The 25,947-nt window shown below is 40.8% G+C and overlaps 1 protein-coding gene across 4 annotated transcripts in view; it reads right to left on the bottom strand.

Moving 5' to 3' along the window:
• Positions 1-25,947, bottom strand: part of RELN (reelin) — a 276,773-nt gene that overhangs the window by 199,108 nt on the left and 51,718 nt on the right. For all 4 annotated transcript variants that reach the window (XM_039363759.1, XM_039363760.1, XM_039363761.1 and 1 more), the window contains exon 3: positions 18,009-18,144. In XM_039363759.1, coding sequence (XP_039219693.1) covers positions 18,009-18,144 — 136 coding nt within the window. The remainder of the gene's footprint in view (positions 1-18,008; positions 18,145-25,947) is intronic.

Raw genomic sequence — 25,947 nt, 5'->3', positions numbered from 1 at the left:
AAAGAAATATTAAAAAAGGGCAGAAAAATATATTTTTCCTCAAAAGGACTTTTTAAAACCAAACCTGGCCCCAAATCTATCTCTCTGCCCCAAGCAAGACTTTAGCCCCATACAAATGCAGATGTAAAACCATCAGAAAGTTGGAGCCAGAGCAATCAAGAAGACAAAAGAGAAGATCTGCATACCCCACCCAAACTCTAGGAGTCATTAGCCCCATCACCTGGGAAGCAGGATATGATAATTGAATTAAACCACAGATATCAAGGCCTAGACAAATACTCAGAAACAGCCTCAAGGTTCATGTCACAGGAATAGGAAACTATTCCAAACAAAAGGCTAGAGAGGGTATAAAAGCCTACTACCCCATGTGCTCAGCCCTTCTCTCCTCTGCTCTTTCCTGAAGAACCACCTCCCTGCAATAAACTGTAGCCTTCTTCCCAAAACAGTCGCCATGTTTGCTTATTTATTCCCGGCTTGGATGAACCAGAATGAAGATTTTACTTCTAACAGCATCATGTAAGGCCCTACCATTGCTACCAGTCCAGCAATTTAGATGTTGAGAACGTTATCAACCATGAGAAAGAGCTGTAGAATTGCCTCAGTTGGCCTTCCATTCCTGGAGAAAAAGGCGGAATGCGTTGATTGTGTTGACGACACTCTCTAACCATCTCCTCCTCTGCCGTCCTCTTCTCCTTTTGCCTTCCATCTTCCCCAGCATCAGGGTCTTCTCCAAGGAGTCCTCATTTGGTGGCCAAAGTATTTGAGCTTCAGCTTCAATATCTCTCCTTCCAAAGAACGGTCAAGGTTGGTTTCCTTTAGGATTGACTGATTGGATCTCCTTGAAGACCAAGAGTCTTCTCCAACGTTTGCAATGGAAAAAATATGCAAAAACGGAGCCTGGATACTGTCAATTTGAGGCTTTTTTTTTTTTCGTAATGCTGTTGTTGAAAAAAATGTTCTACATAAAGACTCCCTTTTTCAGTTGGATTTCAAATTTTCCAGCATGCAATCTTCTTTGCCCACTAGGGCTAAATGTACCTTTGTTTCTGGCAGGCACCCTCTTAGTGACAGTTAATTTTCAGGAATGCCCCAAACACAAAAAGGAATCATTGCACTACCATTTGTTATGACAATTTAATCTGCTAGAATGTCACTGCTAACTTTATTTTTCAGCAGGCTCGTAAATCATCCGTGAGTTGTAGCTGAAACCAAAGCTCTCCGCCAGGATGAAAAAGCCCAATGAATCATCACACCGAAATAAACTTACAGATTCAAATATTGTTACACTTATGATTTATTTATCAGATAATTTCAAATTTATCTTCACTAGGGGACTTCGCGCGGAACTTTTTGCTTAAAAAAAAAATAATAATCTTTGCAGCCTTCCTGTCTTATACCCCCCAATTGTCCTCACTAACTACAGATAAGGTTTTCACCAATTTCACCAGCCCTCTGGATATGAACTTATATTTGTCCTGATAGGTACAGAACCCATGGAATTTAAATGCTGATTTGCCTAGCTAACTAGGCATTCAGTTCTGGATTATTATTTTAAAGGACGGAGGGTGAAAACAGTTCTCAAGTCAAAGCATTCAAGCAGATGCTTCCCACAACTCACAACTGAACATCAGACTATTGCTTAGCCTTGAAGAACAACACAGTGTTGTAGGCTTTCATAAAACTGAGCAGTTATACCACTTGGCTGTATCTATCAAGCTCTTCTCCAAAGCCCCTGAAGGCAGGACAAGAAGCAACGGATGGACACTAATCAAGGAGAGAAGCAACCTGGAGCTGAGGAGAAATTTCCTGACAGAAACAATTAATCTGTGGAATAACTTGCCTCCAGAAGTTCTGAACACCCCAACGCTGGATGTTTTTAAGAAAAGATTGGACAACCGTTTGTCTGAAATGGTATAGGGTCTCCTGCCTGAGTAGGGGGTTGGACTAGAAGACCTCCACGGTCCCTTCCAACCTAGAACTGAGGAGAAATTTCCTGACAGAACAATCAACCAGTGGAACATCTTGCCTTCAGAAGTTGTGGGTGGCTCCATCGCTGGAGGTGTTTAAGAAGAGACTGGACAGCCATTTGTCTGCAATGTTATGGGATCGATTGCTTGAGCAGAGGGATGGACTAGAAGACCTCCAAGGTCCCTTCCAACTCTGTCGTTCTGTTATTCTGAGAGTCAGTTTGGTATATTTTCTTGGCAAGATTTGGCTTGTTATTGCCTTCTTCACAGGGCTGAGAGAGAGTGACTGGCCCAAAGTCACCCAGACAGCTTTGTCCCTAAGGAAAAACTAGAACTCACAGTCTCCCAATTTCTACCCCAAAAGTCTTTTAACCATTGTATCAAATGAACTCTCAATGGCAGTTTAGGTTTTGAAAAACGTAATTTGAAAAGATCTTTTATACAAATAAATGCCTTAGGCAGTAGCAAAACTGTCTGAGAAATTAAGCAAAGTTTGGCTAAGTTAGTATTCAGTTAAGAAGAGGAGAGGAGAGGAGAGGAGAGGAGAAGAGAAGAAGAGAAGAGAAGAGAAGAGAAGAGAAGAGAAGAGAAGAGAAGAGAAGAGGAGAGGAGAGGAAGAGAAGAAGAGAAGAGAAGAGAAGAGAAGAGGAGAGAAGAGGAGAAGAGAAGAGGAGAGGAGAGGAGAGGAGAAGAGGAGAGGAGAGGAGAAGAGGATAAGAGAAGAGAAGAGAAGAGAAGAGAAAAGAGGATAAGATAAGAGAAGAAGAGAAGAGAAGAAGAGAAGAGGAGAGGAGAGGAGAGGAGAGGAGAAGAGGAGAAGAGAAGAGAAGAGAAGAAGAAGAGAAGAGAAGAGAAGAGAAGAGAAGAGAAAAGAGGATAAGATAAGAGAAGAAGAGAAGAGGAGAGGAGAGAAGAGAAGAGAAGAGAAGAGAAGAAGAGAAGAGAAAAGAGGATAAGATAAGAGAAGATAAGAGAAGAAGAAGAGAAGAGAAGAAGAAGATAAGATAAGATAAGATAAGATAAGATAAGATAAGATAAGATAAGATAACCTTTATTGTCATTTTTATACTGTGGGCACAATGGCACACATCAAAAATGAAATTTAGTTGCCCGCTCTCAAAGTAAAACACATACATGACACACACCTAAACATACTATGAACAACATATGTATAGACCCACATTCCTACATACATAGCAAATCAATATTAAATATTGTCCATCTTGAATATATAATGGAAGGGGGAAGCTTGAGAGTTCGCAAGGTTAATGCTGTATGGAATATTTCTATTTCTGAAACAAACTCCGGTTAGTTTTAATTACGATGCGGGGCAGATAGCTTCAAGCTGAAATTTTATTCTACTTTGTGGTCTGTAGCCCCTCACCCCCCAGTCTCTTTCCTATCTCTCCCTGTGTCCTTTCAGAGCTATCAAAATTCAGCGGCACATACTTCGTGTCAGGAACCTCCAGTGAAATCCTGGAAAAAGGTTTGACGTGTTGGAAGGAAACCAAGAAAAAAAAATAATGCAATCTCAAAGGCAGAACATTGCAGCTTTGCCCGTCTGACATTATTTCCTTGCTCACAGCAGCCAAAGCTAAATGCCCAATCTAGCCAGCGAAAGATTGCCACCCCTGCCTCATTAAAACCAGCCCCCGGTCCCAGGCATGTCCAAAGCAATAAATCATTGTTCCAAAAAAAAAAAAAACTAAAAAAAAAAGGAGAGAGAGAGCATCTAATTTGTAGAACTGCCCTAAAAGCCAAGACACACACACACAAAAAAAACCTAACAACAACAACAACACCCAAACCAAATCAGACTGAACTTTGTCTTGGTTTTGAGAATGTTTAAAATTCTTTCCTTTATTGTCTTTTGTTCCGTCCGACCCCAAAGTGGCCTAGAGTGGGTGCAAGGGAACAAAAACGAGATTAACAGAATGAAAATGATTTGCAAGTATTGAATTGGGCCGGAAGCTGTCGTTGGGAACCTTTCAGCTAAAAAAATATCCAGATAACTTTTCAAATTCTGGCAATTGATGAGACTGGGCTTGGATTAGGAGAGAAAGGTCAACCCACCATGGTCAGCAAGAAGACAAAAAGGCAGGTCTTCAGCTGACAGAGATTCCCAGGCACCATCAGAGAGCATTTATAGCAGTGGTTCTCAACCTGTGGGTCGGGACCCCATTTGGGGTCGAACGACCATTTCACGGGGGTCGCCAAACAACGCAGTCTGCCATTTTTTCCCCCCTTTTCCTTAGCTCTGCTACTCCCTTTTATTCTATTGGCTTTTGAAAGCCAACAGAATAGACTCTCTTGAATAGAGTCTAATTCCATTGGCTTTCCAAAGCCAATAGGAATTGTCCAGGCTGTCTCTGCCCTGCTGAGCCCGCCAAAAGTCCCATTCTGCAAATGGTGCTGTACCAGTTGAGTAGTCCTCGACTTACAACCGGTTGAGTAGTCCTCGACTTATGACCGGTTGGGGGGTCGCGGCATTAAAAAGGTTGAGAACCACTGATTTATAGCTTTACTAAAGTACGGGGGGTGGACAGAATAGTATAATGTTCCCAGAAATTACAAAATGACTCTCGTTTCACAGACAGAAGATAACATGCCATTTTGAGCTTCAGATTTTCTACTTTTGTAGGAAATAATATGACTGCCAAAAAAAAGGGGGGGAGGGAAAAGTCCATTCTGTATATATTTGGCACCCTTGAAAGAGTCAAGTTACAACAAGATGCAATATGTGGAAAAACAACCTGTTTGGGGGGGGGTTGTTTCTCACCTTCCCCAGCGAGTTAGAAAAATGTGGAGGTCAAAAGTGTCTGGAGAGAATGCAACTGAAGTTTTCCTGTGCAGGCGCTTAAATATTGTGCTCCTGGAGAAAACTGAACAAGAACTTTGCACAAAATCCAACTTCAAGCTGTAACGTTAACGTCAGGATTTGTAAATAATTCTTGAGCGTTCCTACACAAGGGAGCGAACTTAGCGGCAGCACACAAAATTATCATAGAGTTCTTGTTAGTTTTATTATACTTATTTATTTATTTATTTTATTATCCCACTGTTGGAAGAAAAGTCTTCATCAGGGTTCAGTCCAAGCTGGGGATAAACAACATGGCAACTGCTTTAGCAAGAAGGTTGCAGTTTATTGAAGAGGAGAGCCAGACAGGAAGATGGCTCTGGCAACAAGAGTAGTGGAAAAAAGGGCTGAACACATGTAGGGAGTGGGTTTTTATACCCTCTGGAGCCTTTTGTTTGTGGAGTTGTTCCTGTGGCATGAACTTTGACCTGAGTCTGAGTGTGCCCTTTGGTATTGCTGTGTTAATCCTATTATGTCTTTTCTTAGAATTTGGGTGGGGTATGTAGATTTTAGGTGTCTTTGTCTTCTTGATCTTCTAGCTGGGGCCTCCATCTGCATTTCTACAGAGCTGGTTTCTGCTTGGGGGTGGGAGACTTGCGGCTATTAAGAAAAACTGGGCATGCTTTTCTGCCTCTTTAAGATCCTTTGAGGAAATATATTTTCCCGCCCTTTTAATATTTCCTTCTCTGGGGGACTGACTTCCCACACCACCTTTATTATTTTTGCAAATAACTCAAGGCAGCAAACATCCCTTCCTCCTCCTAATTTCCTGTTGAGGTGAGCTGGGCTGAAAAGAGAGGGGACTGGCCCACGGTCCGCTAGCTGGCTTTCATGACTAGAAGCAGGACTAAAACTCAAAGTCTGCTGCTTTATAGCCTTAACCACTAGGCCAAACTGGACTCTCTATTGAGATTGTGAGAACCTTAAAGTTTTAAATGTGTGCACTGAGATCTGTAAAGTTGCTCACAGTTCCATCTCTGGCTATATTTAAAACAGCTTCTTGGCATGGTGAGCAACCCATAGGAAACTTTCTCCAAGGACAAAGCAGATCCAAAAAGTTCAGACCTGGAAAATGGAGACATCCAATATATTTCAAATAGATGGAAAGACTTCTTGTGGGTAGTCAAAAATGAATCTGGCTTAGTCAACAGCCAGCTGAGCACTTCAGAGTCTGCAAACATTGAAATATTTGTCTTTTTAGCTTCTGCTGGAGAAGACTCCTGTGAGTCCCCGGGACTGCAAGGCGATCAAAGCAGTCGGTCCTAGAGGAGATCAACCCTGACTGCTCCTTAGAAGGCCAGATCCTGAAGTTGAAACTCAAGGACTTTGGCCACCTAATGAGAAGGAAGGACTCCCTGGAGAAGACGCTGGGAAAGATTGAGGGCAAGAGAAGAATGGGTCGACAGAGAATGGGGTGGCTGGATGGAGTCACTGAAGCAGCAGGCGTGAGCTTAAATGGACTCCAGAAGATGGTAGACGACAGGAAGGCCTAGAGGAACGTTGTCCATGGGGTCGCGATGGGTCAGACACGACTTCGCAACTAATGACAACAAAAATATCGACCTTCAGAAGATATTTAGCTTCTATGATGCCAGCCCTGGTTTCTTTCCTCTCAACCTGGGTAAATTTCTGTTAATGCATATTGTAGACCAGAGATATCCCATCTTGGCAACTTTCAGACCCATGGACTTTAACTCACACAAGTCCCCAGCCAGCATGTTGAAGTCCACAAGTCTTAAGACTTGCCAAGATTGGACACCCCTGTTCTAGAACCTCTCTTACTGAACACAAGATGGCTCAAACACTTTTACCCAGACGTGATCCTGCATAAAATTTGCCAAAGTTGGACACCCCAGTCTATGGAGATTCTCAGTCATCCAGGTCGTGGTTGTCCCAAAGGTGCTTTTTCTTGGAAGACGTTTTGCTTCTCGTCCAAGAAGCTTCTTCAGCTCCGGCTGAAATCCATACATCTTCCATAAATACATACGTCAGAGTTGAAGAAGCTTCTTGGATGAGAAGCGAAATGTCTTCAGAGAAAAAGAAGAACGTCCAGTTGCCTCTGGAAAAAGCACCTTTGGATCTTCAACACCCAATGTGAGCCAAGCAATGCTCCATCCCAGAGGTCCTCAAACCGTGGCCACTTTAAGTCTTGTGGACTTCAACTCCCAGAATTCTGGGAGTTGAAGTCCACAAGTCTTAAAGTGGCCAAGGTTGAGGACCCCTGCCCTATCCCATCACTGAGATGGGTCAAGCATTTCTAATTTCAGTATGTCCATTTCACTGCCTGTTTTCTCCAACTGCTATGGGTCATCCCTGCCTATGGAACAATGTGGGGAGACAGGGGTGTCGGCAAAGGGTCCCAATGATGGTGGAACATTGAACACATTGCTGTATCACTGCGACGCAAACTCTGTCCCACACAATGTGGAATTCACCTGTGAAAGGATGGAATTTCACTGCAACAGCAAGATCCTGCGTTCTTCATCAAACAAAACCCTCCAATTCTATTACACCGCTTTGAAATATTAACGCTAAGGAGGTAATTAAGGTCTTGAAATAAAAGCAGAAACTGAAAACTCATTGACTGGGCTTTACCAGGTAATCAATGCTATTTAAATGTGTCTGATTGTAATTTGATTATTATTCCTGGATTTATTAGAATTGCTTTTGGCTTGTTGTTGTTTCCAGATTCCAGGTTAAAAGTTTTAGGTTAAAGCTCGTTACTACTTCTTCTACCAAATCCTTATTTTTTAAATAATACTGTTGCTTTTGTTGGCGGGTAAATTATTTATCCTTATGCTGAAGGCTGCGATAAGCACCTTTGCCTCCACAGCTGCTAAAAGTATTTCTTCTATTGTTAAACTAACAAGGGCAAACTAAAACAAACAGCAGCCATTAAATGCTGCTCAATCAATCGTGTACTATTGTACACAAAACACCTCGGAAGCAAAGCTGACCATCCCATTAATAGTAGATGCGTTCATTTCGATCAATACTTTATGATTAGGGTGAATAGCAACTAAATGTTGAATGAGAAACTTGCTACAAAGAGCAGATGAAGCAGACTGACAAGAAAACCACTTAGATTGCTTCGCGGGTTTAGTACACTGTTACTACGGTCTTTAAATATTTAAATGAAAATTTTTATCGTTGGACCGCACCATGCTTTCCAAACCTTGCAACGTATCATTGGGAGAGTTGTTGCTGTCCCAAACTTTCATGTCCAAAATTCTGTGAGTTAATAAAAAAATATCTGGGGAATTTTTCATTGTGGCTTAGCAGCGCAAGCGTGCAAACGACCTTTGCTCAAATAAACCATCATTACTAAAATGTACTAACTCCAGGGACCTCTCTGCATAAAAAGATCCTTCATAATCAGAGCTAATATTGTGGTGGAATTCGTCATTTTAATGTTTTAATCATGTGGAGTTTGCTCAGTTCTCCAAGGGATGTTTTCAATCAATCAGCAAGCCTGGGAGACCCAGCAGAAAAACCAGGAGGGAACGATGGAGAAGTCAGTAGAGACATTAGTTGTGTGTCCAAAAATTCAGATGTAATCACCCACTTCTTTCCTTGCTTGGATGCACGCAGCTGGGCACGGGGAGAAGGATGTCAGCCCTTCAAGATAGACTGTGTCAGAAAAAAGACTCCTATGGAATTCTACAGTACTTTATTGTTATAGCCTTTACAGCAGGGGTCTTCAGACTTGGCCCTTTTATGATTTGTGGACTTCAACTCCCAGAATTCCTCAGCCAACGTTCCTGGCTGAGGAATTCTGGGAGTTGACGTCCACAAGACATCAAAGGGCCAAGTTTGAAGACCTTTGGTCTATTCTATCTATCTATCTATCTATCTATCTATCTATCTATCTATCTATCTATCTATCTATCTATCTATCTATCTATCTATCTATCATCTTTCTCATCCACCTATCTATATCTCTCTATCTAGTCTATTTCTATCTATCTATCTATCTATCTATCTATCTATCTATCTATCTATCTATCTATCTATCCTATCTCATCCATCTATCTATCTAATCTATTTATCTCTATCATCTATCTATCTATCTATCTATCTATCTATCTATCTATCTATCTATCTATTTTTCTTTATCTATCAATATTTCTTTCTCAACCACCTATCTATATCTCTCTATCTAATCTATCTATCTATCTATCTATCTATCTATCTATCTATCTATCTATCTATCTACCTATTCTATCATCCATCTATCTACTCTATCTCTATCTAATCTCTATCTATCTATCTATCTATCTATCTATCTATCTATCTATCTATCTATCCTTTCTCATCCATCTATCTATATCTCTCTATCTAATCTATCTATCTATTTTTCTTTATCTCTCTCTCTCTCTCTCATCCATCTATCTATATCTCTCTATCTAATCCATCTAATCCATCCATCTATCTATCTATCTATCTATCTATCTATCTATCTATCTATCTATCTATCTATCTATCTATCTATCTATCTATTCTATCTCATCCATCTATCTCTCTATATAATCTATCTCTATCATCTATCTATCTATCTATCTATCTATCTATCTATCTATCTATCTATCATCTTTCTCATCCATCCATCCATCTACTCTCTCTCCCCCCCCTCTCTATCCATCCATCTATCTATCCATCCATCCATCTATCTATCTGTCTGTCTGTCTGTCTATCTGTGTATCTATCCATCCATCCATCTACTCTCTCCCCCCCTATCTATCTATCTATCTATCTATCTATCTATCTATCTATCTATCTATCTATACAAGGGTTTTCAAACTTGGCCCCTTTATGACTTGTAGACTTCAACTCCCAAAATTCCTCAGTCCTTCCCAGTCCTTCCCACCATCCGGTCAGAGCTGAAGTAGCTTCTTGGCTACGAAGCAAAATGTCTTCAAAGAAACACAAGGAAATCCAGTTGCCTCCTGAAAAAGCACCTTGGGGGTTTTAATGGAAGTTGTATACCCCCAAATTTCGTTCCAAGAGGTGCAAGATTCCATTGTTTTTGGTTTTTTTATTGTTTTTGGAAAGGAACCAACATAAAGTCTTTATTCAATCCGCTTTTCAGTTTGGCCCCTTCTGGATCCTCAACCACAGGTTTGTGCACGATAGCATTTGTCTTTGAAGAGAAAGCTATTCTTGAAGAGTCATTTGCAGAAAAAAACGTTGGGGGGGGGGGTCCATCATTAAAGTAGTATCTTTCCAGGCAGATGCTTTAGCTGGCTGTGTTATCATCCCTTACCAACGGCATGTTTGAAGCTCATAAAATCTGCAGCAAATGGCTTTGACAAAACAGCCAAGGTAATTTTTCATCTCATTTTGATCCAGAGACATGTTCATAGTCTATTGCCAGGTGGATAGAAAAGTCTGGGAACTATCATGGTCCCTGGATGAACTGACAATGATCCAAATGGAACAAGGTGGCTGATTGTGTTCCTCGACAGGAAAAAAAAAAGGCTTGGCTAAGTATCTCTTTTTTGTGAAAAATATCAGAAATTACAAGTGTGATATAGCTTGTTTGGAAAATATCCTTTTCATAGTCCCTCTTTCAGTCTCTTTAAAGCAGTGTTTCTCAACCTTGACAATTTTAAGGCATGTGGACTTCAACTCCCAGAATTCCACAGCCAATATTGCTGGCTGTGGAATTCTGGGAGTTGAAGTCCACATGCCTTAAAATTGTCAAGGTTAAGAAACACTGCTTTAAAGACATCCCCCTCTCTCTCAAAGTAGCCTTTTTGTGTTCCGCTCTCAACCCATCCCATTTATTTGTTCTTTTTATCTTTTTACAAATAACTCAAGATGGCAAAGAAAATCCAGCACACTCTTGTGAGGCAGGTTGGGCTGAGAAAGATTATATTTATACTATTCTCCTATATCAGTGATGGCGAACCTTTTAGAGACTTGAGTGCCCAAACTGCAACCCAAAACCCACTTATTTATCGCAAAGTGCCAGGGCCGCATCAGCATTATGGTGCTCTCAGGGGGGAGCGGGGTGTGTGTGTGGCCCACTGGGTGGGTGTTGGCATGGCCACTGGGTGGACATAGCTGCAGTGGTCACGGCAGCCTGGGTGGGCATGGGCGGGCCGGGACCAGGGCAGTGGGGACTAGTCCCTTGCCATCTCCGGAGCATCCTCAGGAGGCCAATGCTACTTGCTCGCTCACTTCCTGCCCCATCACTTCCAAAAGCCATGTGCTCGCTACTCTGGCAAACTCTGCTGGGGCAACAGCGTGCGTGCCCACAGAGAGGGCTCTGAATGCCGCCTCTGGCACCCGTGCCATAGGTTTGCCACCACTGTTCTATATGATAACCACATACTGTTTGTAATTCAGAGGTGGAGTCAGTAGCTCACATAGAGTCTATTAAATCACCCACAGCATCTGGTGCTCATAAATTTCACTGTCAGACATTTTAATTGTCCCTCCGATCAAAAGGCAGCAGACTTTTTCTCCTGTAAGATCAAACATGGGCAACCATCAACATGCTTGCTAAGTTCCTAGCAATGAAGCTGTCCGTTTTCTATTATTTATTGTTTCAATCCTACTTTGCACAAACTTTTTAATGTCTTGTTTGCTTTGGTTTTCATTGTTCTGAGACCCCGAAGCAAACAAGCATTACATGGAAATGCTTACATATTTTTTTGTAATATTATGTAGCGCCAAGGTCATGGTTTCTCGTACTTTTTCTCAGTTAATGTTTGTAACTCGTTAACTTGAATGCACATTGAAGGAATTGTGAGTTGTTCCTAGGAAATAAGGCTCAGATAAAATTTAGAGAGCACTTTTTTATTATTAAGATCTGGATGTCCCCAAGATTTGAGCTCAGAAATTTACAAAATTATAGAAATGAAAGAAAAGATATGGAATTACCACTTTTAAGGACATTAGCAAAACAGAGATGAAAATAACAATACGATCTAAAAGTACAACGAAAGACCTCTGTTACTGGAATTAAAAACAGTTAAGTGATGGAGTAGAAATGCAGTAAAAAATTAAATATTAAAAGTTCAATAAATGGAGAACATGTACCCAAACATTCATTGCAAGCACATTTGATTTAAAGCTAGCCCTATTGGTTTGTAGACCACTCATTTTTTTAACTGCCACTGAAGAAATCCTCAATTTATTCAAAGTATATATTAATTATCATAAGTTCCTTAGCGCTAAGTTGCATTTGCTGTTACTAAAGTATCACTTTCTTTTTAGCTTATTTTACTCTAACTTGGCCTTAACATGCCACGCGCTCCCATTTTACTGATCCGTTACCAGAAACCAACGAGGTTCAAGTAGCAAACCACAAAAATATATTGATATTTATTCCACCTTCTGAACTAACAAGACATGATTGATTATGTTCTTGTTTTGCCAAGATCTATCCTAATGGATTACTTTCCACTTTGGTTCTGCTCCAGTTTCTGTAATATGTTCCATTGTCTGGCTCTGCTTCCTAAGGCAATATTTTTCAACACAAAAGTGGCGACTCTCTACGGTGAAGCATTTAGAAAAAGTCCATGTTATATTATTCTGAGATACAAAGTCAGTGTTTTGGGTGGGCTGAAAATTCTTCCGAAACATTTCTTTCTGGGAAGAACAGACCAGTGGCCAAACAGACCCGAATGACCGTAAATCAAATTTATTTTATTTTATTTTATTTTATTTATGAGACTTATATACCGCTTTAAGTGCGAGCATTCTCTAAGCGGTGTACACCAGTAAGCAATGTATATATATATATTTACATTGCCCCCAACAATCTGGGTCCTTATTTTACCTACCCCGGAAGGATGGAAGGCTGAGTCAACCTTGAGCCGGTGAGATTTGAACCGCTGACCTGCTGAACACAGTCAGCTAAAGTGGCACTTCTCCAGGATGTGAAAGAAGAAAACAATTTTCAATTTTTTCAAATGGTGGGGAAAAATACGACTGGATCCTACTCCAGGAGTACAAGTAGTCGTCCAGTTACAACGGTTTGTTTAGTGACCGTTCAAAGGTACGACGGCACCAAATAGAGAGACTTATGACCATTTTTCACACTTATGACCGTTGCCGCATCCCCACATTCACATGATCGAAATCCACACGCTTGGCAACTGACTCGTATTTATGACGGTTGCCGTATCCTGGGATCATGAGATCCCCTTTTCCAATCTTCTGACAAAGTCAAACGGGAAGCCAGATACAGTGTTACTAACAATTGCAGCGATTCATTTAACAACCGGGGCGAGAAAGGTTGTTGAATGGGGTGGGAACCGCACATAACACCTGTTTTGCGACAGAGATTTGTGATCGTAAGTGTTGTGATTCCTCGCCAGCCAGTGGATCCGCCAGCTGAGTCTGAGGAATTGGAGGAGGGGGGGGGCCTGGAGTGACATCAGAGTCAGAGAAAGCTCTGAGGAGCTCCAAGACTTACAGTCGGACGAGGAGCCTGACCCCCCTACTCACGCTCAGCTGAGACACAGTTATGCTGGGAGCCTGAGTTGGACAGTGATGAAGAACAGCTGGGACAAATCCCGGATGCATGAAAGTGCCGGCAAGAGAAGCGAGTAGGACAGAAGAATGCAATTGGGTGGCTCCAAAGTCAAAGGAGAGGGCATTAGGAAACCACGCCTTGGCTAAATTATAAAAAGGAAGGTGTGGGAGATGCTGGTGGCTGAAGACAGCTATTCGTGCTAAGGAATTGAGTTTCTGTGGACTGTGTTTGTTTGCCTTGGACACTGATTCAGGTCTGTGAATAATAAAAGGGGATTAGTTCCAGCCTGATTGTTGGAAGAGAGGTTTCTCCTTGTGAGCTTAACAAGGACTCACATAGGCTGGGACAGAACAGTCAGTCCTATTTTCCCACCTCCTGAAGCTATGCACGCCTAGTGTATCAGAACTTCCGTTATACAGGTAGTCCTTGTTTAATGACTGATCACTTAACGGCCGTTCCAAATTACAACAGTTCTGGAGTCTGATGGCTGCATATGCACCCACTCCCTTTGTCACGTGACTGCATTTTGGTGTTTCACAACTGGCTCGCCTTTATGGCTGATTAAAGCATCCCAGGGTCACATGACTGATTTTCGATTGGTTTTTTTTTGCCAGTTTCTAGTGTTTTCAGCCAGTTTCCGGCAAAAAGAAAAAAAAATACCCATAGAAATATATGGATTTGCTAACAGCTGTAAGGCAAAAACAAGACATCGCCCTCTAGGTCTCTCAACCTGTTTCCAAGCCAACCTTGGGGTACATTTTTCCGCTCCATTTCCCCTTCTAATCACTCACACAGACGCCATCTAATAGGTTTTCAGACAACATCCCCAATCTGTGATAAAACCCAGAAAAGGTCTTTGGTATTTGCAAGCTGCTATGGAAGCTTCTGTTGGGTTCTCAGCCGAAATAAACATCAGCTTTGCAAAATATCAGGGGCTAATTAGCAAAGCTGCGATCTGTCACTCAGGAGGCCAGATTGGAGCGTCTATGAAGAATAAACTGCCTCTTCATTACTAAAGCTAGTGGGATCTTTCTCTTACTGGTATCAATGTAGGAAGTTTGACAGTTTGCAGTCCTGTAGATTAGCAAGTCTCTTGACTTTCTCAAACAGAAATCCATCACAAACTGAACCTTTTTTTTAATGAACGCTGTCGGCTTCAACTGCTTCTTACGTATTGCTCACATAAACGCTGGCAACCGAGGTATTTCAAAGTACCCTTAAATGACATCTTGTCATTTAGTCAGTGCAATTACAGGTTGCGTGTCTCTAACAAAATGATGCAATTACAAAGGGGGAAAGGAGTAGACAGAAGAATTGCATCTGAAAAAAAATAACCTTCCTGTTCCTACTTTGCGTTTTTCTCCCACCCACCCCAACAGAAAAGGTCCTTCAAGCCATGTGTAATCTGTAGTTCTGCCTATACTTCCTATACACAGTAGTGGCCAAAATATAGGAATTTTCCTCCAATGGGATTTTCCCATGTATTTTACCAGGAAACATAGATAGGGCAGCCTAGAAAAGTCACTGCCCTCCTAACCATACCCAAGCATTCTAAGTTTGTTGGCAATGTCCATTTTGCTCTACGGGTTCATGGCGACCTAACCCTAACCCTAAGTGGAATTTTCCTCCAATGGGATTTTCCCATGTATTTTACCAGGAAACATAGATAGGGCAGCCCAAAAAAGTCACTGCCCTCCTAACCATACCCAAGCACTCCGAGTTTGTTGGCGATGTCCATTTTGCTCTATGAGTTCATGTTGACCTAACCCTAACCCTAAGTGGAATTTTCCTCCAATGGGATTTTCCCATGTATTTTACCAGGAAACATAGATAGGACAGCCTATAAAAGTCAGTGCCCTCCTAACCATACCCAAGCACTCCGAGTTTGTTGGCGATGTCCATTTTGCTCTACGAGTTCATGGCGACCTAACCCTAACACTAAGTGGAATTTTCCTACAATGGGATTTTCCCATGTATTTTACCAGGAAACATAGATAGGGCAGCCTAGAAAAGTCAGTGTCCTCCTAACCATACTCAAGCACTCCGAGTTTGTTGGCGATGTCCATTTTGCTCTATGAGTTCATGTTGACCTAACCCTAACCCTAAGTGGAATTTTCCTCCAATGGGATTTTCCCATGTATTTTACCAGGAAACATAGATAGGACAGCCTATAAAAGTCAGTGCCCTCCTAACCATACCCAAGCACTCCGAGTTTGTTGGCGATGTCCATTTTGCTCTACGAGTTCATGGCGACCTAACCCTAACACTAAGTGGAATTTTCCTCCAATGGGATTTTCCCATGTATTTTACCAGGAAACATAGATAGGGCAGCCTAGAAAAGTCAGTGTCCTCCTAACCATACCCAAGCACTCGAGTTCATTGGCGATGTCCATTTTGCTCTAGGAGTTCATGGTGACGTAACCCTAACCCTAAGTGGATTTTCCTCCAATGGGATTTTCCCATGTATTTTACCAGGAAACATAGACAGGGCAGCCTAGAAAACTAAGTGCCCTCCTAACCATATCCAAGCACTCCAAATTTGTTGGCAATGTCAATTTTGCTCTATGAGTTCATGTTGACCTAACCCTAACCCTAAGTGGAATTTTCCTCCAATGGGATTTTCCCATGTATTTTACCAGGAAACATAGATAGGGCAGCCTAGAAAAGTCAGTGCCCTCCTAACCATACCCAAGCACTCCGAGTTTGTTGGCGATGTCCATTTTGCTCTACGAGTTCATGGCAACCTAACCCTAACCCTAAGTGGAATTTTCCTCCAATGGGATTTTCCCATATATTTTACCAGGAAACATAGATAGGGCAGCCTAGAAAAGTCACTGCCCTCCTAACCATACCCAAGCACTCCGAGTTTTATGGCAATGTCCATTTTGCTCTATGAGTTCATGGTGACCTAACCCTATATGGTTTCCTGCCTGGGCAGGGGTTGGACTAGAAGACCTCCAAGGTCCCTTCCAACTCTACTATTACTACTACTGCTGCTGCTGCTGCTGCTGCTGTTGTTGTTATTATTATTATTATTATCATTATTATTTTATATGGTGAGCAGGATAGAAGCCAGGACAGTTCTACAAAGTGAGACTTTCCCAAGATGGAATGTTCTGATTAAATCACCATCATCACCACCCCTTACTTGTTAGGACCACCTAACACTCTGTGGTATGTTACCAAGTCCTCATAGCATAACAGTATGTTTGGAGTATCTTTAGTATATTTATAACAAATCAGAACCGAACAAACAATTCAGTGAAGAACAGACCATATTAATCAAGGAAGAATAGACTAAGAATAAAACTATCCTATACTGTAATTTCCAACACATAAACTAGGTTGCCAAGAAGTTAAGTTGCTATTCAGAGGTCAGGTGGGTGAAAGGAGAAAAACTTTGTAATGTTTTATGCCTGGGCTCACAAGCTCAAGAGCATAAAAATAAACTTGTCAGTGGATGGGGAAAAAACACCAATAAAACGGAAAGTAATATATACAAGGAGTCAAATCTTATTGATTTGTGAGACAGAAGCTGGAAAGAATATGAACTGAAGCCTTCAGTTTAAATCTCAACTCCTAAATAAATGTATCTTTTTGTAAGCTGTTAATTGGTTTATCTTTTAGAGCTGTTGGGTATATACAAGTCAATGGGAAAATAATAAGATAATGCCTATTAGGCTACTGTCATAACCAAATTAATTCTTTTAAGCAGATATCATACAATATTTTGGGTTAAAATCAAGCATTTATTTATGAAATCACTGTCCAAGAATGACTTTATGTTCATTCTTAAAATCATAGTATAAACGTCTTAGTGAAATAACGTCTCCAAGAATATCTTGTAATAATGCTGCATGCTTCAAGATACGTTAAATCCTCATAATATTGGCTTTACAGTCCATTGCGTACCGGAATAACAGTAATGAGATTTCATTACATTATTTGCACCAACAATAGATATCATTATCCTGTTTCTGAAATGTAAAATTTTCCAGTTCTCAAAAGCAAATCAATGTTGTAAATTGATTTTCACCAGTCACGGTGGAATCCAATTTGTAATTTCGTTTTACGGTTTGAGAAGCCTGGAAATTGATCCACTTAGAACAGCCACATACGTGGCTTTGGAGAAGCGCCATCTTATCCAGGTGTACATTTACTAACTCTTGATACAGGCAGTTTTCAACTTACAACAGTTCATTAATGACCGTTCAAAGTTACAATGGCACTTAAAAAAAGGTGACTAATGATCTTTTTTCACAGTTACAATCGTTATAGCATCCCCATGATCATGTGATGAAAATTCAGATGCTTGGCAACTTACCCTGTACAAGATTTGCCATAGCAAAAGGAAAGATTGAAACCATAATTCAGGGATGTTAAGATTTATGAAGGTAAATTATTATTTATACATATATTATCTTCTACAGTCCTTCTGCCATAAAGGAACTGTCAGGCACAAAAGATAAGGTCCACACATGAATTAAATTGACATTGCTAAACACCCTAATCACAGGAATCTCTTCAATTATGGTTAGCATCTGCTTAAAGTTAGATAAGGGTCAATGGAATTCAAAGTTTGCTTGTGACTACATGGGGATTCTAGGCTGATGCCTCTTTTAACTCCGCCCCCACTTCTCCTGGACCTACAGTAACCTTCACAATAACAACAACAGCAACAACAACAATTACTTACATGAAATTCACACAGCCTGTTCCTGCAGGAGGAGCAATCCAAACAAAACTGAGGTTTGTGGTCGGAAGATGGCTGACATGTGACGCAACCACACTACACATGAATTGATTCCCAAATTGGTGATCAGACATTATTCCTACAAGGTAGAGACAAAATAAATATTCATGATTATTCATTCAACAGTTTCATTTTATTTCTCCAGAAAGAATGTATATAAGAAATTCAGTTGTGTAACATAGCATTCTATTTTGTGTGTGTGTGTGTGTGTGTCTCTGTGTGTATATATATATATATATATATATATATATATATATATATATATATATATATATATATATATATATTGCTTTTTTTCTAAAAAAAAAAAAAAAAAAAGGTACCGGAACTCACACACATCATACAACCCGCCTTGCCTACCCTACAAGGTTCCATCCAAAAAAGGTGCCGGAACTCCGTTCTGGGCGTTCTATGACAAAAAAGCCCTGTGTGTGTGTATGTATGTATGTATGTATGTATGTGTGTGTGTATGTATGTATATATATATACACACACACACACACATATACATACATACATACATACACACACACACACAAATAGAATGCTATGTTACACATATATATTATCTAATATAAATGATACAACTTTATAATGTGAAATAACTTTATTCTTTGCCCTGAGCTTCAAAACTATATTTTCCTATATTCTCAATGTACAGTATTTCTTTCATTGGGCTTTGAAATATTGTTTTTTTTTTTAAAAAAACCATTTAGTATTGCTTGTAACCTTTTCTATTTTGTTGTTGATACTTAAGATTATTTGACAAGAGAAGAAGCTTCAGGTACAGATGGAATACATAACATTATAAATAAAAGTACATACATATTTTTAAGTATAACAAAAAACTTCATCTGTATTTTGGAAATTCGTCCATATTCATGGGTGGGATCTAAAGCCAACTGCCCAGTTGGAAGTAGCCCAGAATAATTTCCCAAGAATTTGGGTCTTCCCCAAATTATTTCTGCTGCTTTTCTAAAAATGGAGGTTAAGCTATCTGGAAAGTCTTAAAATCTACCTTGCACTTTTAAGGTCCTAGAAAAAAACCAGGAAATCTTCAAAAGCCTACCGATATTCTATGGGTTAGAATCAATGGACCAGATTTTTTATTTTTTTATTTTTTGCTTCATCTCTTAGCATGGTAGTGGAAATTAGTTAGTTCCATGATGGAAAAACACTGGATCCTCAAATCGTATGGTTTTAGTTCCCCCCCCCTTTCTTTTTAGGTATAGAGATTTTAAATTATTGTAGCGTGTATAGTTTCTCATCTATTATCACTGTGGTATTATTTTTAGTTTGCTATTTTTTTAAAAAAAACAAAACTGATTTTTTGGTGATATATAACATGTAAGTGAAAAAGAGTTTTTTCTTGAAGGACCACTAGTCAAACAAAGAAGCGCAAAGGTGAAATAAAAATGAAAAATAATATGAAAGCAGAAGTTAATTACGCAAACTTATATGCTTATTCAGAAGTAATCCCGCTGAGAATCCTTTCCTATCTAGGATTCCAGGCTACAATGGCATAAAATATTTCTTTGTACAGAAAAAAAGGGGGGGGGGAGGCAAGGGGAAAATTACAGCTAGGAAATTTTGTGGTGCTGTAAGTAAAGCATATTTCCATAGACTTAGCATTCGCTGTAGACCTCGGCTGCGAAAATGAATATACGCATGCGTACAAAGCAAGACCTCTATGGAAAACAGAAAAAGGTACCAGCAAAAAGTAATTATGCTGCAGTTAATCTAAACAATCCTGGTGTGTTACAGACATGACACTGGCAGGGCTTTAGTTATCTTTTTTTTTTTTTAAGTATATCATATGCTTGTCTTTTCCTTATAAATGCTTGGAATATTCAAGTGATTTAATACAGAAACAGCAGGTACTAAAGAAAAGTGACCGGGCGCATCATTATTATTATTTTTTTTTTGAAAAAAATAAGAGTTTGTGTCATTTGGAGTAGAGGCAAAGTCTGTGGCAACTAAGACTCACTAAATCACACACTATTTAAAAAGGTAAGGAAGACTTCCGCTGAATTATCTCCCCCTTGAGTTTTATTGTCTGTTGGAACAATATATATGTCACTCCAGTCTTATTATGCCTTTCTCTGTTGTATATTACTTTAGAGTGAAACTGTTAGAGATAGGGGCTATATATCATGCCCAATCCGAGCCCACGAAAGCCGAGAGAAGGAGCTTATCCCGTAATAGATGGTTGTCCCCTTATTTTCTGGCATTTACTGTAATAAAAGTTCTCTACAACCCAAATTAAGACAAGGTCATTTGAGCATCTTCAGCAACCTGATCACCTGTTGAGGGCGTTAACTCTTCCAAAGGGTCATAAACAAGATCAATGGAAGCCTGAAGACTTGAGTTTCAAGTCTGACAGGGATAATATATAATTTATATATGGTCTCAAAGTCCTTCACGTAGAATAGTTGGAGCAATTCCCCCCTCCCCTAAAAAGTGTTGTAGGAAGGACAGTGTTACTACGCCCCTGTTGTAGACAAATGTGGAGAACGAGATGGTCTTTACAGATTTTACAGGTCAGAAGTGACTATCTTATCGTTTGTATCTTAATGGTTTGTCTTCCATGCTTGTGTCTCTCAAGGGGAGATTGACACAATCCCAGTAAAACACTTGCAATGTTCATCTGGGTTGAATACAGTACATAATTTCTCAGCCTCTTTTATGCTTGAGTTGAAGGAGGAGCAAATCAAATCTCTGTTCCAACTGTGCTCCTCAGCCTTCCATAAGAGTTGTCCTTTTGGGTGCTAAAGGACCTTTATGAAGAAGAAGCAAAAAAAAATGTGCTCAACATCAACTTGTGTGGATGAGTCTCTAGGATATGACTCTCTTGGCTCTTTTATGACTGGTGGACTTCAACTCCCAGAATTCCTGAGCCAGCATGGCTCAGCTTGGAAACTCTCCCTTTCCCCTCAGCACGGCTGGCTCAGGAATTCTGGGAGTTGAAGTCCACCAGTCATAAAAGAGCCAAGGTTCCCCACCCCTGCCCTATATCAGGGGTCCTCAACCTTGGCGACTTTGAGACTTGTGGACTTCAACTCCCAGAATTCCTGAGCCAGCATGGGGGAACTATGGCCCCTTCATGACTGGTGGACTTCAACTCCCAGAATTCCTGAGCCAGCCTGGCTCAGCTTGGAAACCTCTCCCTTTCCCCTCAGCGTGGCTGGCTCAGGAATTCTGGGAGTTGAAGTCCACAAGTCATAAAAGAGCTCGGGTTGCCTACCCCTGGCCTAGGCATAATAATAAGAAAACCATAACACTGAAGATGCAAAAATAATCTAAGCCCATTCTCCCCTTCAATCCTGTGCATTGTTTTAGTTGAGGGGAAAGGGAGAGGTTTCCAAGCTGAGCCCATGCTGGCTCAGGAATTCTGGGAGTTGAAGTCCACGAGTCATAAACGAGCCAAGATTGCCCACCTCTGTCGTAGTGCATTAGGAACGTTCCTTGTAGCTGTTGCAGTATTTTATCCGTTTTAAAAAAACTAGAATAATTTACGGGGTGATTCTGGAACCAGCCCTCTTGCCATAATCCCAATAAAGTCCGAGGAATTACTCAATTAACAACCCCCAACCGGCATTTCGAAGGAAGCCCTAAGTGAACCACACTCCTATCTAATGTACAGCTACTGATCAATTTTTTGCTCCAGGTGATTACATCCATCGAGTTGGATAGAATAGAAGCAGTGTCTAAAACTACCGCTGGCTTGTGCAATCAATTGGGAGTCAGCACGGGTTGATAAATTATTAAGCACCAGAAAGGGGAATATACTAACAATAAAGGCCCTTTTTATTTCCAATCCAGTGGGTTTATACCAGATTTAGCTTACTTCATACAACACAATGATTTTATAGGGGTTTTTCTATTATTAAAAACCCACATCGCTCTGATATAAAGGAGAGCTTTCAAATTAGACCCTGGTTTTCTTGAAGTTCTAGCCTGTTGGTTAAATGGTGTTAAAATATGTCAGAATATTTATACTTGGGCTTTTGCAAAAACTGTGAATTTTTAAACAGTGGCAGCGTTTTATAGCTTTCTGGTAAACCTTTAATCAGGAACACGTGAAACGTAGCAATGTTTCTCAAAAGCTGCTACTTGTGCGTAATTTCAGTAATCTGCCTAGGCCAGACTGAAAATCTAGAGCTGCAAAGAGAGGTAACACACTCAATTACAATGTGTTTTGGAATGCAAGGAAGTTAAAATATTTCAATATTTGTAGGCTGCTCGTTTTACAAAGATAACCGTGGTGTTTCCCCGGCCGTTGGTGAATTTAAATTCTTTCCTTCAACTTTCCTTCAATGACCTGAATGTGATGGGTTCTTAATTAGCATTTCCCAAGCAAGAGTCCTTTGTCAGAATCCACTGGAAATGTATTTTTTGTCTTAGGGATTTATGACTTCAAGCTGACATGAGTTACAAATATGCAAATGGGGGGGGGGCTGCTGGGAGGTGAGCATCGCCTTCCATTTGCATAATTTCCCCAAGACACTGAATTAGATTCTTTGTCAATGTATTAAGCATATGTATTTGTTAAAAGGGAGGTCAGAAAGAGCTCCGAGTCCTGACTTTGTGTAGTTGTCTGCTGTCAACTTGAGGATTTGGGGGAGGGGGGGGAGCGGAATTGATCACTAGACATCTAAAATCAAGGGACTTTGGCGAACACGTATAAATACAGAGGAAGAACTATGATATTAGGCGGTTACTGAAATATTGATCAAAGGGGAAAAGGGAATAACAATTTGATTGTGCGCAAGTCCTCTTTGGAATGACTGATTCATTGTTCATCCCCACGACACACAGAAAATGTTGTGTTCTGCTGTCTAAAGAAATGGATGCAAGGGAAGATGTATTTTGATATGAATGGATGGAGAAAGCTTTACGGAACCCATATTCATTTAGAGAAGAGTAGCCCCAATCCTTTTTCCAGCTTCTTTCTTTTAGCCATATTTTCTGTAAACTGGATCTAAGGTTCTCATCAGGATATTATTATTATTATTATGGATCATCGCACAGTCAGCCAGATGTTCAGACTGGATTTGGCATTTTGTCTACCTATCGAGTCCTTACCCAGGACCTGGGATAGGCAGATGTGGATGTTTGATGGTATTACAGGTATCGTCGCAGGATGGAAGCAGTTCCTAGTAAGGCCACCTTTTGCAATTGACTAATAGCGAATTTGTCAATGCCGATGATGGTGTTCAAGGGGTGCTCCAGTTGTTTTGGGATTGCACCCAAGGAGCCTATTACTAATATTATTATTGATGATGATGATGATGATGGATGATGATGGAAGGGTCCTTGGAGGTCACCTAGTCCAACCCCTGCTCAGGCAGGAAACCCTATACCATTTTGGACAAATGGCTGTCCAGTCTCTTCTTAAAAACTTCCAGTGTTGGAGCATTCACCACTTCTGGAGGCAGGTTGTTCCACTGGTTAATTGTTCTAATGGTCAGGAAATTCCTCCTTAATTCCAGGTTGCTTCTCTCCTTGGTTAGTTTCCATCCATTGCTTCTTGTCCTGCCTTCAGGCGCTTTGGAGAATAGCTTGACTCCCTCTTCTTTGGGGCAACCCCTGAGATACTGGAAGACTGCTATCCTGTCACCCCTGGTCCTTCCTTTCATTAAACTAGACCTACCCAATTCCAGCAACCGTTCTTCCTATGTTTTAGCCTCCAGTCCCCTGATCATCTTTGTTGCTCTTCTCTGCACTCTTTCCAGAGTCTCAACATCTTTTTTACATTGTGGTGACTGAGAGTTGAGGTCCACAAGCCTTAAAGTTGCCAAGTTCGAAGACCCATGTCCTAGATTAACCTACAGATTTCAAAAACTGTGGGATTCCAATACTCGGATGGGAAACCTTTGATCTGGTAATCTAGGAGGAAAGCACAGCTACTACGCCGTGACTTACTTATCTTGATAAAAACACAAGTCAACAAATAAATGCATTTGTCGAGCTTCGTGTTAGTGAGGTTTTCATCCTAAGGATGGCTAAGCATACTTTATATGTGTCCTGTACTAAACAAATGTAATCATCACATTGGATAAAATACTGTTAGCCCCTTGTGGAAGCATTTACAGCAAGGTTTATTCCAAATGTAACTAGGAGGCAAACGTGAATGCTTAAAAATGAGTGATCTTCTGAGCTTAAATCTGTTTTTAATAGGCAAAAGTGGTCCCGAGGGACCTCAGGAATTACAGCCGAAGTCTCTGCTTCAAGTACATTATTTGTGCTACCCCACTGATTTTTGAATGGAACATAAGTAAATAAAGCTAGCATGGTGAGTCTGATATGGCTTCTTAATTGTTTTTCTTGTAAGGCAGATTAGCAGATCAGAAAGCTTAACATTAAAAAAAACAACACTGATTAATCTCAGCCCCCTAGTAATATGCTAATGGGGACTGATTTCTCCCTGGTATTGCCATTTGTCTGCATAATCACTTTATCAACTCCAGATGTTAGAGGTCAAAAGTCAGTCTCACAAAATGCAACGGGATGGCCTTTAAAATTACAGCAAAGAGACATTTTAAGGGCAGGTGTCAGTAGATCTTTTTTTTCTATATGAATGAAAAGGAGGCAGTAAACAAAACAAAGAATGTTCACCTAGAACAGTGGTTCTCAACCTTTTTAATGCCACGACCCCGAACCGGTCGTAAGTCGAGGACTACTCAATCGGTTGTAAGTCGAGGACTACTCAACTGGTGCAGCACCGTTTGCAGAATGGGACTTTTGGCGGGCTCAGCAGGGCAGAGATAGCCTGGACAATTCCTATTGGCTTTTGAAAGCCAATAGAATTAGACTCCATTCAAGAGAGTCTATTCTATTGGCTTTCAAAAGCCCATAGAATAAAAGGGAGTAGCACAGCTAAGGAAAAGGGGGAAAAAATGGCGGACTGCGTTGTTTGGCGACCCCCGTGAAATGGTCGTTCGACCCCAAATGGGGTCCCGACCCACAGGTTGAGAACCACTGACCTAAAAAGTACGTGTCAGAATCAAATAGAGCTGGAAGGGACTCTGGAAAAGGGACTGTCCAGTGATGAAGCACCTACAACATCTGGAGGCAAACAGTCCTCACTGTTAGGAAGTTTCTCCTTAGTTCCAGGTTGCTTCTCTCCTGGTTTAGTTTCCATCCGTTGCTTCTTGTCCTGCCTTCAGCTGCTTTGGAAAATAGCTTGACTCCCTCTTCTTTGGAACACTGCAATCATGTCCCCCCTGGTCCTTCTCTTCATTAAACTAGACCAGTGGTTCTCAACCTGTGGGTCGGGACCCCATTTGGGGTCGAACGACCATTTCACGGGGGTCGCCAAACAAGGCTGTCCGCCATTTTTCCCCCCTTTTTTTGGCCACGCCCCTGGCACCCAGTGATGTATAAGTGGTTGGGGGTCACCACAACATGGGGAACTGTATTATGGGGTCGCGGCATTAGAAAGGTTGAGAACCACTGAACTAGACATACCCAATTCCTGCAGCCGTTCTTCTCCAGGCCTTTAATCATCTTAGTTGCTTTTTTTCTGCACCATTTCCAAAGCTTTGATATCTTTTTTGTAATGTGGTGACCCAACCTGGATGCAGTAATAATAGATAATGCAATGGGATGGAGGCCCACTTAAAGCATTAGCTTTAATCCTAATGACTCAAATCAGTAAACAGAAACTAAATATTAAGGTGCCTTGTATAAAGTCAGTTAAGAAGAAAAACACTCCTCTACAGAACCCTACAAAACGGTCGTTCATTTGCAATGGATGAGACCTGGCACTGAATATAAAGTGTGTGTGTGTGGGGGGGAATATGCGGCTGTAAAAAAAATTGGACTGCTAATACTTTTTACGGTCCCACATAGTGATAGCATACTGATACAGTGCCTTCAT

This window comes from Crotalus tigris, unplaced genomic scaffold, assembly GCF_016545835.1.
Source record: "Crotalus tigris isolate CLP2741 ecotype Arizona unplaced genomic scaffold, ASM1654583v1 scf7180000019599.1365583, whole genome shotgun sequence".
In the NCBI taxonomy this organism is placed as follows: Eukaryota; Metazoa; Chordata; class Lepidosauria; order Squamata; family Viperidae; genus Crotalus; species Crotalus tigris.
The sequence above is the reverse complement of the archived record's forward strand: the minus strand, read 5'-3'. Positions and strand labels throughout refer to the sequence as shown.